The 18,052-nt window shown below is 41.0% G+C and overlaps 1 protein-coding gene across 1 annotated transcript in view; it reads right to left on the bottom strand.

Annotated features, from left to right (window-relative positions):
- Positions 1 to 5,411: 5,411 nt before the first annotated feature.
- RSRC1 (arginine and serine rich coiled-coil 1) overlaps positions 5,412 to 18,052 on the bottom strand; it is a 241,903-nt gene continuing 229,262 nt past the window's right edge. Inside the window, exons 8-10 of the mRNA XM_066621738.1 lie at positions 9,789 to 9,895; positions 7,569 to 7,715; positions 5,412 to 6,523 (exon numbers count right to left, since the gene is read on the bottom strand). Of these exons, the coding sequence (XP_066477835.1) occupies positions 6,431 to 6,523; positions 7,569 to 7,715; positions 9,789 to 9,895 (347 nt within the window). The 3' untranslated portion in view covers positions 5,412 to 6,430. The remainder of the gene's footprint in view (positions 6,524 to 7,568; positions 7,716 to 9,788; positions 9,896 to 18,052) is intronic.

Genomic DNA, 18,052 nt, shown 5'->3' with positions numbered 1-18,052 from the left:
ACTGCAGAAGGCCTCAATACACTATAAATTGGTGTCCCCTTTGGGGAGGAAAAAATCCTTTTACATTGTTCATTTCCCCTTTGGTACTGGTATATAGGCTCAAAAAAACAAACACGAAAACCTGTACATACATCACAGAAAACACATCTTTCAAGGTACCAAGTTCCATAACATCAATCACTGATAATGACATTTAAAAAATCTCCATTAGCAAATCTGCCATTCATCATTGTTGCATAAACAGAACCTACACTGGGACTAACTATAGATAGATTCATCACTGATTTCTACAGTTTCTTGACACACTTCCATTTATAAGTCACTTGCAGGCCCACTTCCTCCCATCACTTATGAATTAGAGGATCATCAATAATTTACCAGTAAGTAAATAATGCTTATATACTGAAGTCACAGCAACAAAAATCTTTTATACTGTGTCAGAGGTCAGCAACCTGTGATGTACCTCTCACAAAATATTCATAAGGTTGCAATTCTAGAAGGCAAGCTCTCAAATTGGAACATTTCTGTTATTCTTTTAGAAGATGCTCATTTACATCAGCACTTTCTTTAAACATCTTCAATAGATTATAAGGACTTCATTAACCCAGCGAAAAGAGGTTAATGGAGAACAAAGGTTAATGGTTAATATGTATAGCCAAAGAAATTTTAAAAAACCTTTGATATATTGAAAACACCTTCGATAAAAGAATGTAAGACATTTTAGTGTGATTTGCTGTAGGAGTTTTAAACTTATTCTACAATGAGGATCAATTGGTAATAGTAAGTTGATGACATATGTAAGTCCTCTAATCCATAGTAAATTCTGTGTAGTCGCTTCATGGGGTCATTAGAAGTCTGCCTTCCCATTCAAAGGAGTATATAATCTCATGTGTAGATGACCTTTGAATTTGCTTCTTAGAGACCATATTCTATTTTCATTGAAAAAGATATTTTTGCAGACAGAACAGGATTTGGTCAAAAATATTTGCCACCCTACAGTCTATTGTACTTTTGGTATCAAAGTAGTTATTGAAATAGAACCCCTTTTGGAACATCCTTAGTGCCTGGAGAAATCAGCCTGGTTCTGTCTATTTGCCAGTGTCAACAGCTGCCTTAACTCTATCCTCCCATCCCAACCAGCAAGTAGAACTGCCATCTAGCTAGGATTCAGTTAGCAGATGTAGCACTCTGTGAAGGGGGTAAATGCCCTCGGCACTGAGTTCGTGTGCCTTTAGGACCACATGGGAAGCCTCATTGAAGCTCCCGATGGGATTGGAAACTGTGCTTCTGGTTTGCTGAAAGCATAGTTGAAGACCACGGGGAAGCCTTAGGAGGTTTCTCCTGTTGGTCCTGGAGCCATGTTAGGCTCTGTTTCGCTCCAGGTGAGTGGGGAGGTGGTAGCTTCATGGACCTTTGCCCCAGACGTGGGGCTGGGTGGGTTTGCCACTGGATCCAGTTGGTAGCTGTCTGAAGAAGACTTTTTGAAGATACCAGAACAGCAAAAAAATTAAGCTGGCATTCAAAAGAGCTAAAGAGGAAACATGATGAAACTGCATCAAACATCTGGAGAAAAATTAAGAATCTGAGTATTAATTTATGATGAAAACTTTTATTTGCATTTTCTGATGTATTAATTAGAATAGGAGATTTGCTCAGAGTATCAAGCTCTGTCTCATGATAGGATATCTCAAGTGCATTTAATACACACTACTCAGAACGTCTCTAGGATTGACTGGATTTCATTTGATCTAGGTGGTCTTTCAGAAGCTGTGCTCTGTCCTTATCTCCCAGAAGGGAGGGAAGGGGGCAGATCCAGCAGCAATGGTGCGTGCCAGATCCTATCTTCCCGATTCGCAGCCTCCCCACCCCTTTCCTCTCCTTGAATTTGTACCAGCGAAATCACTGGTATAGGTCTGAGGAAAACCATTGCGGGGCAGGATGCTTACAGAGGGAAAAGGGATCCCCTTTCCCTTCTGAAGCCTCCTGCTGTCCGTCCCCCCCAATGAATACAGCGCACACCTTTTCTGCGCAGCTGGGGGAGGATAGGATTGGGCCATCAGTAATTAACAAGACGTTATCTTTTATCAAAGGTGGTGGAGTCCACTCTTTGTGAACCGAAAGTTAAATCATAATTCAGATTGAACTATAGACAAGTATGCTAGTATGTAACTTTTGCATATGCATCTCCCTGGCTCAGATTTTATGTACAGATGGTTTTGGTACTGTACATAAATACAGCACTTTGTGATTGCTTTTAATGTCATATTCAGTTGACAATGTAGGACCTGACAATATAAGACAAAGAGATGCTCCACTATGGATCATAAGACACAGTAGGTTCTGAGAGAGGCTTCGCTGTGGGATTTCTTTCTCTTGATGTGTAAAATATCATGCTATATACATAGAATTACTTTACCTTGGCAGAACACACTATATAATATGAACAGTTGCATACTGTCAATAAGATTAAAGTAGGCAGAGTTCTTATAAATTAGTGAAAATAGGGCTACTCAATTGGTTACATAACAGATCAACAATGTAATCCTATATATGTCTATTCAGAAGTAAATCCCACTGAGTTCAATGGAACTTAACCCCAAGTAAATTGTATAGGATTGAAGCAATTTCTTTCTCTCTTTTCTTCAATCTCTTATTCAGCTTTCATGAAAATGTTTTAAAGGAAGAAACAAAGTTTGGTTGACACTATGATGCTTCAAGAACTAATGTGCACTATATATACAAATATATGAGAGGAGATAAAGATATGATCTAATGCCTTGTAGCTGGCTGGGATGAAAATTAGTGGATAATATAACCCCATTGAGCAAGAGGTATATTTGCCATACTAAATGCCTTTAGCTTATTGATTTGTTTTCTATGCCCACCTAGTAACTGAGTATTTTAAAATCTACCCATCATTGTCTGATAGAGAGTCAGATTTACTTTTTTATTTCAGTGAAAGTCAGTCATCAATCCCAAGCCTTTGGATGTCTCCTTTGAATATATTCCTTTTTTAAGTATCTGGTGACAGCAAAAAACGTTTCTTACTTTACATTCCATTATTTTACTTTATTCCTAAAGCAGATATATGTAAGTAACCCATTATGTATGAATTGAGAAAAGAACGCAAGACTCATCATGCCCTTAAAATCTCACCAGTATGTGCACAAACTGGTTGCACATTCATGCACACCTAGTGTAACAGCTTCTCAACAACCCAAAAAAGTTTTGCTATGCAGAAAGTTAAAATAATTAATCCTTTTGCAAAAGAGATTTATCAGTTGGCAATGAAAAGTAGATCTCTCCTCCTTTTCTCAAATAGATACCATGAGGATATATTGTACAGACCACATTTATAGAATTCTCTGTTGTGCATAGCTTCCAACCTGGTACAGCTTCATCTGTTATAAAGATGGGAAAGTGTTTCATAATAACAGGACATAAGGGACAGAATCCAGAAAGATATATGAAAAACAATTCCTTGTGCACATGGAGGAACGGTTGGTTAATTATTACTTTCAACAGCAAACCCTTACATTTCCTGACGGTGTTGTTCTGCAGCGATTTTCAACCTTTTCATCTCACGGCACACTGTCTAGGTGCTAAAATTGTGAAGGCACACCATCAGTGTTTTGACAACTGACAAGGCACACCACACTGCTGGTGGGGACTCACATTCCCTAATGGCCCTATTAATAAATCACCCTCTCCCAAACTCCTGTGATATACCTGCGGACTATTTGTGGTACACCAATGTGCCATGGCATAGTGGTTGAAAATCACTGTTCTAGGGTCCCCCAACCTTCCAAGCGGGTTTTGGGTTGCTTGCTAAGTAGCTGAAAATTTATGTGTGAAATACTGCAGACAGCATTTTGGTTCCTGGTCACAACACCATAAAATGTGAATAGTCACTTTATAAATTAAATGAAAACCCTCTTCGTTTAGTGAAAGATGGAAAAGTAACTTTAAATACCAGAATATTACTCATAAGAACATAAGAACAGCCCCACTGGATCAGGCCATAGGCCCATCTAGTCCAGCTTCCTGTATCTTACAGCAGCCCACCAAATGCCCAAGGGAGCACACCAGATAACAAGAGACCTCATCCTGGTGCCCTCCCTTGCATCTGACATAGACCATTTCTAAAATCAGGAGATTGCACATACAGATCATGGCTTGTAACCCACAATGAATTTTTCCTTCAGAAACTTGTCCAATCACCTTTTAAAGGCGTCCAGGCCAGATGCCATCACCACATCCTGCGGCAATGAGTTCCACAGACTAACCACACACTGAGTAAAGAAATATTTTCTTTTGTCTGTTCTAACTCTCCCAACACTCAATTTTAGTGGATGTCCCCTGGTTCTGATGTTATGTGAGAATGTAAAGAGCATCTCTCTATCCACTCTGTCCATCTGCTGCATAATTTTGTGTGTCTCAATCATGTCCCCCCTCAGGCGCCTGTTTTCTAGGCTGAAGAGGCCCAAACGCCGTAGCCTTTCCTCATAAGGAATGTGCCCCAGCCCAGTAATCATCTTAGTCACTCACTTTTGCACCTTCTCCATTTCCACTATATTCTTTTTGAGATGCGGCGACCAGAACTGGACACAATACTCCAGGTGTGGCCTTACCATCGATTTGTAACGGCATTATAATATTAGCCGTTTTGTTCTCAATACCTTTTCTAATGATCCCAAGCATAGAATTGGCCTTCTTCACTGGGTCGACACTTTCATTGACCTGTCCACCACCACCCCAAGATCTCTCTCCTGATCTGTCACAGACAGCTCAGAACCCATCAGCCTATATATGAACTGTTGATTTTTTGCCCCAATGTGCATGACTTTACACTTACTGACACTGAAGCGCATGTGCCATTTTGCTGCCCATTCTGCCAGTCTGGAGAGATCCTTCTGGAGCTCCTCACAATCACTTCTGGTCTTCACCACTCGGAAAAGTTTGGTGTCGTCTGCAAACTTTGCCACCTCACTGCTCACCCCTGTCTCCAGGTCATTTATGAAGAGGTTGAAAAGCACTGGTCCCAGGACAGATCCTTGGGGCACACCGCTTTTCACCTCTCTCTATTGTGAAAATTGCCCATTGACTCCCACTCTCTGTTTCCTGGTGTTCAACCAGTTCTCAGTCCAGGAGAAGACCTCTAATTCCCTGACTGTGGAGATTTTTTTTTAGTAGCCTTTGGTGAGGGACCATGTCGAACACCTTCTGAAAGTCCAGATATATAACGTCTACAGGTTCTCTGGCATCCACATGCCTGTTGACCTTTTCAAAGAATTCTATAAGATTCGTGAGGCAAGACTTACCCTTACAAAAGCCATGCTGATTCTCCCTCAGCAGGGCCTGTTCGTCTGTGTGTTTTGAGATTCTATCTTTAATGAGGCATTCCACTTTGATGAGGCATTCAAGTTCCACTTGAACTTGAGACTGAAGAGCGTACAGAATATTCAGTAAGTCTGAAGAAATGTGGAACTTAACCAGGTTATAGTTTTTTAATTCCGTGTTATCCTCCTATAGTTTAGGAGTATTGATTGCAATTCTGATATGATTGCCAAATCTCAGTTCTTATAAGAAGTTGCAAGCCTAGACTTTGCTAGTGATATGTTCAAATTAATTGAACTGAGCATCAGTGGGGAAGACAGAATAGATTTTAGTAATATATTTCATTTTTACAGCACAAAACTATCAAACAGTATCTTTACAGTTGCACATATATGCCTACATCTACTCATCAGATAGTTTAAGAAGGAAAACAACTGTGCAAGATAAGGGTCTTGTTTGAAAAGGGTCAAATGATAGCTTCTCCACTTCCTTCTTGATCCTCTATTCAGCGACATTCAGTATTCAGAGTAATTTGATGCACAGACAGCAAAGCATATGATGAAATTTTAATAGCAACAATATTAAAGAACAGAAAAACTCAGAAACTTGTTTACTTGTCTTGGGAGGGAAAGGTATAAATTTTAAAGACTTTGACATTGAGAATGTCTTGTATTCTGCGTAACTTTCAGTTCTAAATTGCTAAGAAATTGTGTTCACATTTGGCAACCCTAGGGAATGGGTTGAAAAACCAAACCCTGATTATTTTTCTAACAAGACCAGATTCTGACTTAAAATACAGCCAAGATGTCTCTGCTGGCTGCAGGATGAGGGATCTCCTTTCCCCTTCTGGCAGTGCTTTGCCAGCTCCTCATGCTTTTCCTCACCACTTCCATTCTGCCCACAAAACAAGTAATTCCAGTAACACATATCTGTAATGTCATTACAGGATTGAATTAAAACAGTGTGGGTCTCAAGTAGGGGCTAGTTTAGGGTTTTCCTTACAGGTCATGTTTACTTTGACCTTTCTCCAGTTCTACCATTGCAGTTTTGTAGTACAGAAGATGGTGGCGTTCTACAGGTGGCGTTAATTCACTCAGGCCACGGGACTGCCCATCAGCCTTTCTTGGCGAAGAGCAATCAACCTCTGGAACCACCTTTCTTCAGCTTCTGCCTTGTCAACAAACAGCTACAAGAGAAGGAAAAAAGGATAACTTATATGGGCATCTCGCTGAAGAATGGGCTTTGTGAGTGTTGCTTGGGGTGTGATGTTCCCTGCCAGAAACCTCAAGCAGTTGGTATTGCACTGCGGAACATACATTCAGAAGCCCTTAATAAGTAATTTATTGGCCCTTTAATGAATGCTCAATTTCTGTAAAATTTTACCTAAATTTACATTAGATCTTAACCCAGGAACCAGTTTTCAAAACCAAAATTCAGTAATCAAACAAATCTGAGAATATCTCTGAGCATATCTCAAGTACACTTTCTTCACCACAATCACAATCAGCAGCCACACATCTAAGTATGACTGACAGTCTGGAACCTTTGCTTACAATAAACGCCTATATGAGATCATTGAATCTTCCATGCATCTCAGAAGCCTCCCTGCTGTTGCAATTGAAGAGAGTCTTGCTAAGCTCTTTGGAAAGGAAGACCGGGAAGACATTTATCTCTTCCTCCAGTTATCTTACAATAACTAACTTACAGTAACATATGAGGACATAAGTGAATGTAGACATGTAGCAGCAAAAAAAGTGTGAGAAATGAAGCTTTTCCTTTCAATCTTGCATACTATGTAGTTACACACAATTTTTTGAAAACAAAAAAATTAAAGAATGGCTTTGAAAAGGACTAGTTCTTTCAATCACCCTACTTAGAACTTGAATGTGACAACTGGACTCCACCGTTACACAGTAATTCTAATGAATTCTCATATTAAATATTTTGTGAAAACTGTATGTTGCAGTGTTTGAATCAAAAGGAACCATTAAGGAAATCTACTCTCTTCTTCATTTTAATAAATTTATGGCCCCTCTGTAGTCTTCTAAGATTGGTAGCTAGGAGGAAGGTAAGGGGGCTGGATCCTCTAATTCCCCTATAATTTGAGTAATGTTATATATTTTTTTAAACTGTATATACATATAGATACATTAAACATGTGATTTCAGCTCTTCCCCTACCAAATGATCACTGTTAAAGATTGTGATAACAATAAGTATCACCATGCTTACATTGGGATGGGCTAATGAGTTCTCATCTTGGTATTTGATAGCAGTTGGAATACTTCCAGTAATTGTTTCTTTTTCCAGCGTAGTCAGACTCACACCTTCCACTTCTATTGTTGCAGATTCATTCTTAACTTCAACAGCATCTGTTGTCTGTGGGGAAATGATCAAGTACAGAATAGAATTCACAAAGTTGACTTAATGGACAATCTAATTCTGCTCTGAATGACTTGTCAACACCATGGTCTTGTGGCAGCAGATGGATAATCAAGGAGAGGAGTGTTGCTCTCCGTATAATCCCACCTATTATATTTTAACCTAAACTGGCCCACTACACTTGTTTTTCACTAATCACTGGGAGGCATGAGGATATCCTGCAATATGAAGCTGCTGGAGCAGCCTAGCACATCTGAACTTGTGAGATTCTAGTGCACTTTCTGGTTTTGACATGGTGTTTCAAGTATTTTTGTAGTCAGTCTTATACTAAAGTCTCAAAACAGTTGATACAAACTGTTGGTACAAATATCTGTGATTTGTGAAACAAAACAGAAACAGAAAAACAAGTGTTTGCCAGGGCTCACAGATAATCATCTGTTTTAAGAAAGGGATGTTTCGTGCAGCAAAACCTGCCAAGTGTCCAACAGAAGGAATGACATGTCATGCTCTGACTGAAACAAATATTTATTGCAATACCCTTGCAGAAGAAGCAACAGCCAGATCAGGGTTGTCAAATATAAGGCTTGGGGGCCAAATATGGTCCGTGGAAGCCCATGTGACAATTGAGCTCTCTCAGCACTACCATCAGCTGCTTTTAGCTGCTAAGCTTTGAAGTGATGCATTGGCAGAAGTAGCACTGCTGAAAAGACAGTGCTGGGAGAGCCTAATTATCATGCAAACTGCCCTTTCAGCAGCTCCACTTCTGCTGAGGTATCACTGCTAAATGGGTGGCCCATCAGATAATTGGGCTCTCTCAGCACTGCCCTTTCAGCGGTGGTATTGTGAGAGAGAGACAGAAGGAGGCCTCAGAAGGTTTGGAATGGTACAAGGGAAGAGACAGACCAAGAGGGGTGCAAAAAAGGGAGAATGGAGAAACTGGGAGAGCCCAATTATCACATGGGCAGCCCTTTCAGTAGCACAACTTCAGCTGAATATCACTTTGCAGAGCACCTCTCAGTTGCTGAGTTGCAAAGTGATCTCTCAGAAATTGAACTTTCCAAAAGGTTCTGGCTCCTTCAACCTGCTCCCAAATCCATGTTTCCTATGCAACAGAACTTCCTTTAATGAATATTGCTTCTGATCTATACCTTCTATGTTTGTAAACATACCTGACCTCCTAATCTGTGGATTTGGGACCTTAATTTAACTCACTGTGGGTTTCCAAACTGATGGTGGAGAGCTGGACCTGAGTTCCCAGACATGACCAGAAGTATTCTTCAGTCGCATCTGGGAACTTTTCTGAGGCCCGCAAACTGCTTTCAGCCTCTCTGGGCCTCGGAAAGGCCTCTGCAGGTGCTGGAAAAGGCACTTCTGATTTTAACAAAAACTGGAAGTGCCTTTCCAGTACCTGCAGAGACCTTTCTGAGGCTTATGTCCTCTGTGGGCCTCAGAAACGCCTCCTGAGGTAAACACTTCCAGTATTTATGAAAACTCAGTAGTGCCTTTGTACTGGTCAGTGACCGTAATAAAAGGTTCTTCTTCAGTAGTGCCTTTCTTGTACTCTGGAGGTCTCAGAACACCTCTGGATGTGACCAGAGAACATCTCTGGTTGCACCTGGAGGTAATAATGGACTGACTCATGAATTTGCTTATTCGCAGGTTTCAGAATCCATGTGGGGTCCAGGAATGAATCCCTATGGATAATGAGGTCTGACTGTAAATAGATTTTAATAAAGATATTGGCTTATATCTAGGGAAACCTGCGTATGCACACAATGCACTTCTGTTTGTACAAGGTCAGAGGTGTTGATTTTCTCTGGTGGCAGCCTCTCACATCATATGACATGCTGCTCCAGATAGTCCTTAACCTTTGGGGGCTTCTTGGGGGAGGCCAAAAAGCCCCCCACAACCAGCAGGAGTGACTTCATATTTCTCTGCATCTATATTTGTATGAGTTCTGATAACTGGAATTAGGATTGCCAGTATGAACAGGTAATGTAAATTCAAAGAATACACCTGCTCTGAAGTAACTCACAAGGAATATGCAAAGTAAGGAGATTGAAAACTTACCTTTTTGACTTCTTTACTTGATCTGAATGCCTGCGGAACAAAGGAGTCACTTTCAATTGCTTCAATTTCTTTTACTCGTTTCACTTGTTCTACCAGACTGATTTGGTCTATGGAAAAGAATATAATGTCAGTTTGGTTTAGAATAAATTTAAGATTAATGCTATGCAATAGTCTTCTAAAGTATATTACTAAAGAAATAGAAAACTCTCTGTTAAACTATGGCTCTGCCACGGAGAACCTATTCTTGCTTTGGTCAGAGTCTAAAACAACTCAGAACCCAATCCTGTGCTCGGCAGCACAGCTCCGTGCTCAGGGCAGCTCAGGATTGGGCTGTCATTCTGCACTGAAACTGTAATGTGAGTACCTCTGGGCACAGGGCCCCCTCCTCAAATTCCTCCCACGGGGGAAAGGTTCACATCCTAGAGAATAGGAAATGAGATACGGGCAAGGCTTTGGAGGTCATAGTCTCTGTGTAAGGGAGGTTTACTTTTACATCAGAGTTTACAAAGGAAGGGTCCTGACATGGTATGCTCAGTTCACCTGCCTTGGCTGTCCTGACTTGGCCTTGGACAGAGTGATGCTCTTCACATCTGTCTTTCCTCTTCTGCTTTCCAAGCCTGTTTTGGTCCCTTTTGCCCTAAAAATCTGACCTGGTTCAAACTCCTCTCTGTTCTTTAATCTGACCCCATCTTCCTTATCATTCCTCCACTAGTTTTTGCCTCCCTTCCTTGTTCCCTTCAACCCACCCCACCTCTATTTCCCTTTTCTCCCACTGTTGCCTCTCTCAACACCTCCACCTGTCTCTCCACTTACCTTCTCAACTCTCCCTTCACTTGCTCCACTGTCTCTCCCCTACCTCAGTTACCTCTCTCTTGGCTCGCTGTGTTTTTCTCACCATCTCCTTCTCCCTATCATCCCTGGTTCCTGCCTCTATCTCCACTCAAACCCTCCCTTGTCCTTCTGATCACTCCACTGCCTCTTGTTCCTCTCTCTTGGCTACTGTCCTCTCTGCTCTGCTTGGTGATTCCCTCTCTCTTTTGTTTCCTCTACCCCAGGGGTAGGCAAACATTTTGGAAGGTGGGCCACATCACCTCTCTGCCTTGAGGGCTGGGGGGGGAAGAATTCATTTACATTTCAAATCTGAATAAATTTACATAAACGAATACATTAGAAGTGGTACTGATATAAATGAATGAATTTTTCTGAACTTATTTATAATACACATGAGAATTATAATACAGGCATGTAGAACCATATGAGAACTATGAACACACATACACCATTATACATAAATGGTGAGGAGGTGGAGAGGGTTGCTAGTTTCAAATTCCTAGGTATTTACATCACAGAGGACCTCTCATGGACTATTAACACCAGCATGTTGATACAAAAGGCACAAAAGAGGTTATGTTTTCTGAGGAAGCTTGGGAGGTTAAATTTGTCACAGCAGCTGCTTATGTCTTACTATCTTTGCACCATTGAGAGTGTCCTAACCTATGATATCTTGGTGTGGTATGGAAATTGCTCTGCAGGGGACAAAAAAGCTCTGCAGAGAATTATTAAGATCGCGCAGCACAACATCAACCTTCATCTACCAGCTTTGGAGGACATCTATACATCTTGCTGTCTGCAGAAGTCACATAGCATTCTGAGAGACCCCTTCCATCTGGCTCATAAGTTCTTTGAACTGTTGCCTTTGGGTAGATGATACAGAACTATTAGAGCAGCACCACACGATTCCTGAACAGTTTTTATCCCACAGCCATAATTACGCTGAATAAGGCAATATAGTTGTTACCATGCTCCTGGGCATTATGGTCTGCTATACTGTTTTTATATTATGATGCATGTTGTATAGAATGTGTGGGTGAGTGTGTAGAGTGTGATTGTTGGAATTGTAGTCTATATTTATGCTTGTACCTCAAAGGTGCATAAATTTCGTTGTGCTGTAGCACAATGACAATGAAGTTACTACTACTACTACTAACTGTTTGCCACGCACCTCTTGCACAGTTAAAACATACAGACCAAGTCAGACACACATGGAGACATAAGTTGTGCAGAGGCAATGGGGGGTGTAAAAATAATGACCAGGGAAAAGCAGAAAACACATGAAGACTACAAAAGACCTAGCTCTAATTTGGCCCGCAACTCGCGTCTGGCGGCTGTGACCAGCAGTTGCAGGCCAGCACGGGGCTCCAATAGGACCAGAAGCTCATTGGAGACTGGGGCTCCCTGAGGGCCATGAATGGCCTATGGGCTGGAGTTTGCCCACCTCTGCTCTACCTTCACCCCTCAGCTGTTTAAAACCCTCCCACCTCTTTCCAGCCAAGAGCACCTGCAGCAGCTAAGCTATCAACACTCCCACTTTCAGGGCCGCTCAATAATGATGTCAGCACTGAGCACTGGTTTGTGGAGCTGTGGTCCTCACAGCACCACCCAGCTACAGCGCCATTTACTCCAGTTATACATAGGATGACACTATTGCAAAAGCAGTCATTAATGGTTAGTTTGATTCTGTTGCAATGAGTACAGCACATCCCCCCTCCCAGACACTGCACAAAGAAAAGACAAATAGTCCATTTTAACGCCAAGGGGAAGCAGAGGGTATTATGCCTCCTGACTTAAAAAAAGGATGTGCACAGCCCTCAAAGCCTCTGAAAGAGACCTACATACAACCATGAGAATCACTTCTATATAATGATGGCTGGTTGTACGCAAAGAACCGTGATGCACTAAAGAAGCTCCGTGAAAGTTTCCATATTGTATTTATGTATATCATTTTAATATTTTGATTGTTTTCATACAGCATTCTAAGAATTTTTTATCTTTTAATAATTTCAAATGGGTTATTATTATTATTATTATTATTATTATTATTATTATTATTATTATTATTATTATTAACAGTATTTATATACCGCTTTTCAACTAAAAGTTCACAAAGCGGTTTACAGAGAAAAATCAAATAACTAAATGGCTCCCTGTCCCAAAAGGGCTCACAATCTAAAAAGATGCCAAGGAATACCAGCAGACAGCCACTAGAACAGACAGTGCTGGGGTGAGGTGGGCCAGTTACTCTCCCCCTGCTAAAAAAAGGAGCACCCACTTGAAAAAGTGCCTCTTACCCAGTTAGCAGGGGTTATGAAAAAATTTGTGTATAGACTCATTTCCATGTCCTTTGAGTTTCATTTAAAAAATGTCAATTAGAAATTAAATTAATAAGGTCAAGTTATACACTGGTAAAAAAAGATGCAACACAAATATGTTCCTTGATGCACAACTGAAGGAGTCCAATACTAGAAAGCATCACCAGGGGAGCAGAAGGGGTATAACATGACAAAAGGTCTCTAGACATCCTGGAGCTATGTGGGGGGAAGAGGCCCCAATTCACTGTCAATATATCTGTATATATCAATATACAACCTGACCTCGGCATGTACAGGGCTTCCATTACCAGAACCCCTGCAGTTGCTGAATCTTGCAGATAAGTGAATCAGCAAGTTGGGGCTTACCTGATCCCCAGATATGACCGGAAGCATGTTTTGGTCATGTCCGGAAGCTTTCTGAGGCCTGGTGACTCAAATCTGCAGGTCCGAACCCATGACTGACTGACTGACTCTAGGGCATCCAGTCAAGTAGTGTCAGAACCCTGATAATGTTTACAACATCTGCCACTTAGGGTGCTACGTACACCAACCCTTATCCAGCAGAATACTTCAGTATCTGTCTATGAGTAAGCAATGTACAGGTCCAGCCTACTTATACAAGGATTTTTTTATACATGGATTTGACTCAACATGAATGACCCCTGCAAATGAGAAGGAATGTGCTGATCTCTGGTGAAGGGGAAAAATGCATCCCTTTAAAATCAGTTTAAAAAACTGAATAGTCCTTTAACAATAGACTCCTTAATGAGAGACAGAGGGGGCGGCTAGCTGACAATCCATCAATCCTTCTCTCCCCAGTGGACCTCTCCGTTCCCCCTTAGCATGTGAAAGAAAGGTGATCTCTTTGCATTGGTGAAGGGAGGTGCTGAGTGCAAGCTCTCAGCTCTTTGTAAGCTCTTGGAGGAGGATTGATTGATGGTTGTGGATTGATAGTCTTGGATTGAGGATGATTGTCTTGTTAATGACTCTTATCTTAAATCACAAAGGTCAGCAAGGCTGTTTTTATATCACAGGAGCAAAGAAACTTTGTTTTTTAAATTGATTTGCTATAGTGCATTTTTTGCCATCCACATGAGTGCTTGGAACGGAACCCACGTGAATAATTAGTCTCAACCTGTATGTGATTTTGCTTTTTAAAGTTTTTGCCTTTCCAGAAGCAAACATAACAGAATTTTGCACATGTAAATTTTGCATATGTAAACTACACTTCTTCAGTCAAACAGCCAGTGATATTTGGAAAACCTTGTGTTAGCATATTCAGCAATGGAAAATTTTTTGGGAAATGTTCATGTCCAAAAATGTTGGAAATGGGAAAAAAAATCACTTAGGGCCAGCTGATGGACGACATTCTGGTGTTGGCCCATCACAGGGAAGGCTTTTAAAGTGCTTTTAACAGGGCTTTCAGGAGCAGCAGCAAGCAGCAAGGTGAGCTTATTTGATGCTTTAGTTCACCTTTTACCAACAGGCTTTGGGAAAGGTATCCCCATTGTTAAGCAATACATACCTGTATGTGCTTATGTATCCTCCAAATGTTGCCATTACTGTTGGTTAGATGGCAGGAGGCTGGTAAAAAAAGCCTTTATAACAGTGCCTGCCCAAGAAGCCAACACATGCTAAGCTGCTCTAGAAGTATCTCTAAAATGCTCTGTGCTTGTGTCTAAGTGCTGCTTTGCACCTGAGGACACTTATTACAGATTACGCACTCATGCAGTATAAGGCATAGATACTATACGTGAACTGCCATATGTGATAAACACATAGTGCCTGCTTTGCAGGGTTATACATGGAGTGGAAAACCACAGATAAGAGATGGGGATGACATAAGAACATAAGAACAGCCCCACTGGATCAGGCCATAGGCCCATCTAGTCCAGCTTCCTGTATCTCACAGCGGCCTACCAAATGCACCAGGGAGCACACCAGATAACAAGAGACCTCATCCTGGTGCTCTCCCCTACATCTGGCATTCTGACTTAACCCATTCCTAAAATCAGGAGGTTGCGCATACACATCATGGCTTGTACCCCATAATGGATTTTTCCTCCAGAAACTCGTCCAATCCCCTTTTAAAGGCGTCTAGGCTAGACGCCAGCACCACATCCTGTGGCAAGGAGTTCCACAGACCGACCACACGCTGAGTAAAGAAATATTTTCTTTTGTCTGTCCTAACCCGCCCAACACTCAATTTTAGTGGATGTCCCCTGGTTCTGGTATTATGTGAGAGTGTAAAGAGCATCTCCCTATCCACTCTGTCCATCCCCTGCATAATTTTGTATGTCTCAATCATGTCCCCCCTCAAGCGTCTCTTTTCTAGGCTGAAGAGGCCCAAACGCCATAGCCTTTCCTCATAAGGAAGGTGCCTCAGCCCCGTAATCATCTTAGTTGCTCTCTTTTGCACCTTTTCCATTTCCGCTATGTCTTTTTTGAGATGCGGCGACCAGAACTGGACACAATACTCCAGGTGTGGCCTTACCATCGATTTGTACAATGGCATTATAATACTAACCGTTTTGTTCTCAATACCCTTCCTAATGATCCCAAGCATAGAATTGGCCTTCTTCACTGCCGCCGCACATTGGGTCGACACTTTCATCGACCTGTCCACCACCACCCCAAGATCTCTCTCCTGATCTGTCACAGACAGCTCAGAACCCATCAGCCTATGACCTATGATGTTTACGAGTGCTCTGCTGTGAATGACAGTCACAAAGTGGGAACATGCCACCAAGAGAAACAAAATCAGAGAACATATTTCAGTGACGTTAACTGGATAAAAATGGACTGGAAGGAAGCTGTATCCATTAGTCTACGACATTGTTGACAAACACATTATTGTAGATAAAATGACTTCCATATAGTGTTTGTCAGATGTCAGTAGAAAGGATATATGTTTCATAGTAAAATCAAAAATAATGGAGTCAGAAAGCTAAGAGGGTAGAGACAAAAAAAATCAATACTAACTCATTGTACAGCAAGTCCTTTTACTCTGGTCAGACTGAAAATACAGAACTGTTTGTATTAGTAACTGTTGATGCCATTTTTCATACATAAATCATTTCCTTCTGTGAGAACTACAATTAAACTTGCTTCTAGCAGCTTTGTTTTTTATCTTATTACCAAAGATGGTGAGAAAAGTAGAATAAATATGTTTATATCAGAAAACTATTAATGCAGTCCTGCAGGAGGCTTGGAAAGACCTTCATATGGTAAGTTTCAAATTTCAATCTCTCAGCTCCAATCACTTAAGTTTTATTTGAATAACTCAGCACAATAATACTGCAGTAGTGATCTGAAAGCAGCAGGTGGCGGTGTGTTACCAGTTAAAGTCCAACACATAAGCAACAGGGTTTTAGGGCTCTTGTGTTTGGTATCCACATGGTATTCTTTAAAGAAAGAGTTGTCTTTCAAGGCTGTGATTCCTTTTACAACTTAAGAAATTTGCCTTGATGCAATTTGTTTTCGTAAACCTTATCATCATAATTACTTTTAGCATACACATCGTTTCTATCAACATATTTTTCAGTAACTAACACTGTATAGAAAGTAATGATTAAAGTTCACAGAAAAGAGATAGGAAGTTCATGCACAATTAGCAGGGAGGTGGTAAAGAGACAATTGTTGCTGTCTGTGATAATACAGAATCAGAAAAGAAATATTTTGTGAATCCTGCCCTTTAAGAAACTTATACACAAAAATTGTATGACAAAATATGCTTAGCAGATAATTTTCTAACAGCTGAGATGATCTCCACTTAATAAAATGGTAATCAGCTATACTCCAAAAATAATTTAGCACACACCAAGAATGTGTACGGATTGGTGGTTTCTCATCATCTTGATTGCAAATGAAGTGGAAATCATCCAACAGGAATGATGGTACAGAATCTGGCATTCAGTGTACACATTGCCCTCTGACACTGCAATGGTAACAACTCTGTAAGCACTGACGCAGGCCAGACATGGGATCTGGTGTGCACTATAAGCACTGAAAATGTCTTTGTATTTCAGATTTACAGTTACTGGTGAGTGAATTTGTTCATTCTTTTCTGTGCAGCAATAAGAAGCCGCTACGATTTTAACAGATTAGAAGTTGTATACTGAAGGCTGTTTAAACTTATCAAAGCCACCAGATATACAGGTCCCACAGCAGAGAAGCACTCATCTCCTACAAGTCCTAACTGTCAGTCGTTTCCCCCCCCAAGGATTATCGTTAACAGCAAGTCATTCCAATGGCTGCCTTACAGGTTCAACAAATTATCTCTCTTCTTCATCAAACTCATATCAACATCAAGTTTATACTAGCTATGCAGGAAAATTTAAGATTGCAATACACATAAAACAGAAAAACAACTAGTCATTCCCTCAGAAACCAAATGACCAACTCACTTGCATTTTGTATGAAAACACAAGGGGAATCTGAATTTTTCAGTACTTTTGAATTGTACAAACAGTTTCAGAATCACAACAGGCTCAGTAAACTATAACATTTGGTACACTTGTCAGATCTATGACAAATCTTTGTACAGTTAAGTGATGAGTTCTCTCAATACTAAGTTAAACTACCATTTGTTTTTCTTTTGCACTGGAAATTATGGGATCACCTGTATCCACCAGTTCCATGTAGGTTAGGTGCTTTGCAGAATCAGTGAATGATTGAGAGAGATCCAGGAGGCCCTGAGAGCACAAGGAGGACACACTTGGAGATGGAGAAAGAAATCTCACCATTTGTGGATTAGCATGAGGGAAAACATTGACATAGTGGGCATAACGGAAACCTGGTGGAATGCGGAGAATCAGTGGGATACCGCAATCCCGGGCTATAAACTCTACAGGAGGGACAGGCAGGGGCGTGTTGGAGGTGAGGTGGCCGTTTATGTTAAGGAAGGGATAGAATCCAGCAAAGTAGAGATTGAAGGTGGGTCTGACTCCACCGTAGAATCTCTGTGGGTTAAATTACCAGGCTTGTGCAGCGATGTAATACTGGGGGCGTGCTATCGTCCTCCAGACCAGAAATCGGATGCGGACCTTGAAATGAGGAAACAGATCAGGGAGGTGACAAGGAGGGACAGGGTTGTAATCATGGGGGACTTCAATT

This window comes from Tiliqua scincoides, chromosome 3 (assembly GCF_035046505.1).
Source record: "Tiliqua scincoides isolate rTilSci1 chromosome 3, rTilSci1.hap2, whole genome shotgun sequence".
Classification (NCBI taxonomy): domain Eukaryota; kingdom Metazoa; phylum Chordata; class Lepidosauria; order Squamata; family Scincidae; genus Tiliqua; species Tiliqua scincoides.
Note: the sequence above shows the minus strand (reverse complement) of the source record. Positions and strands in the feature narration are given on the sequence as shown.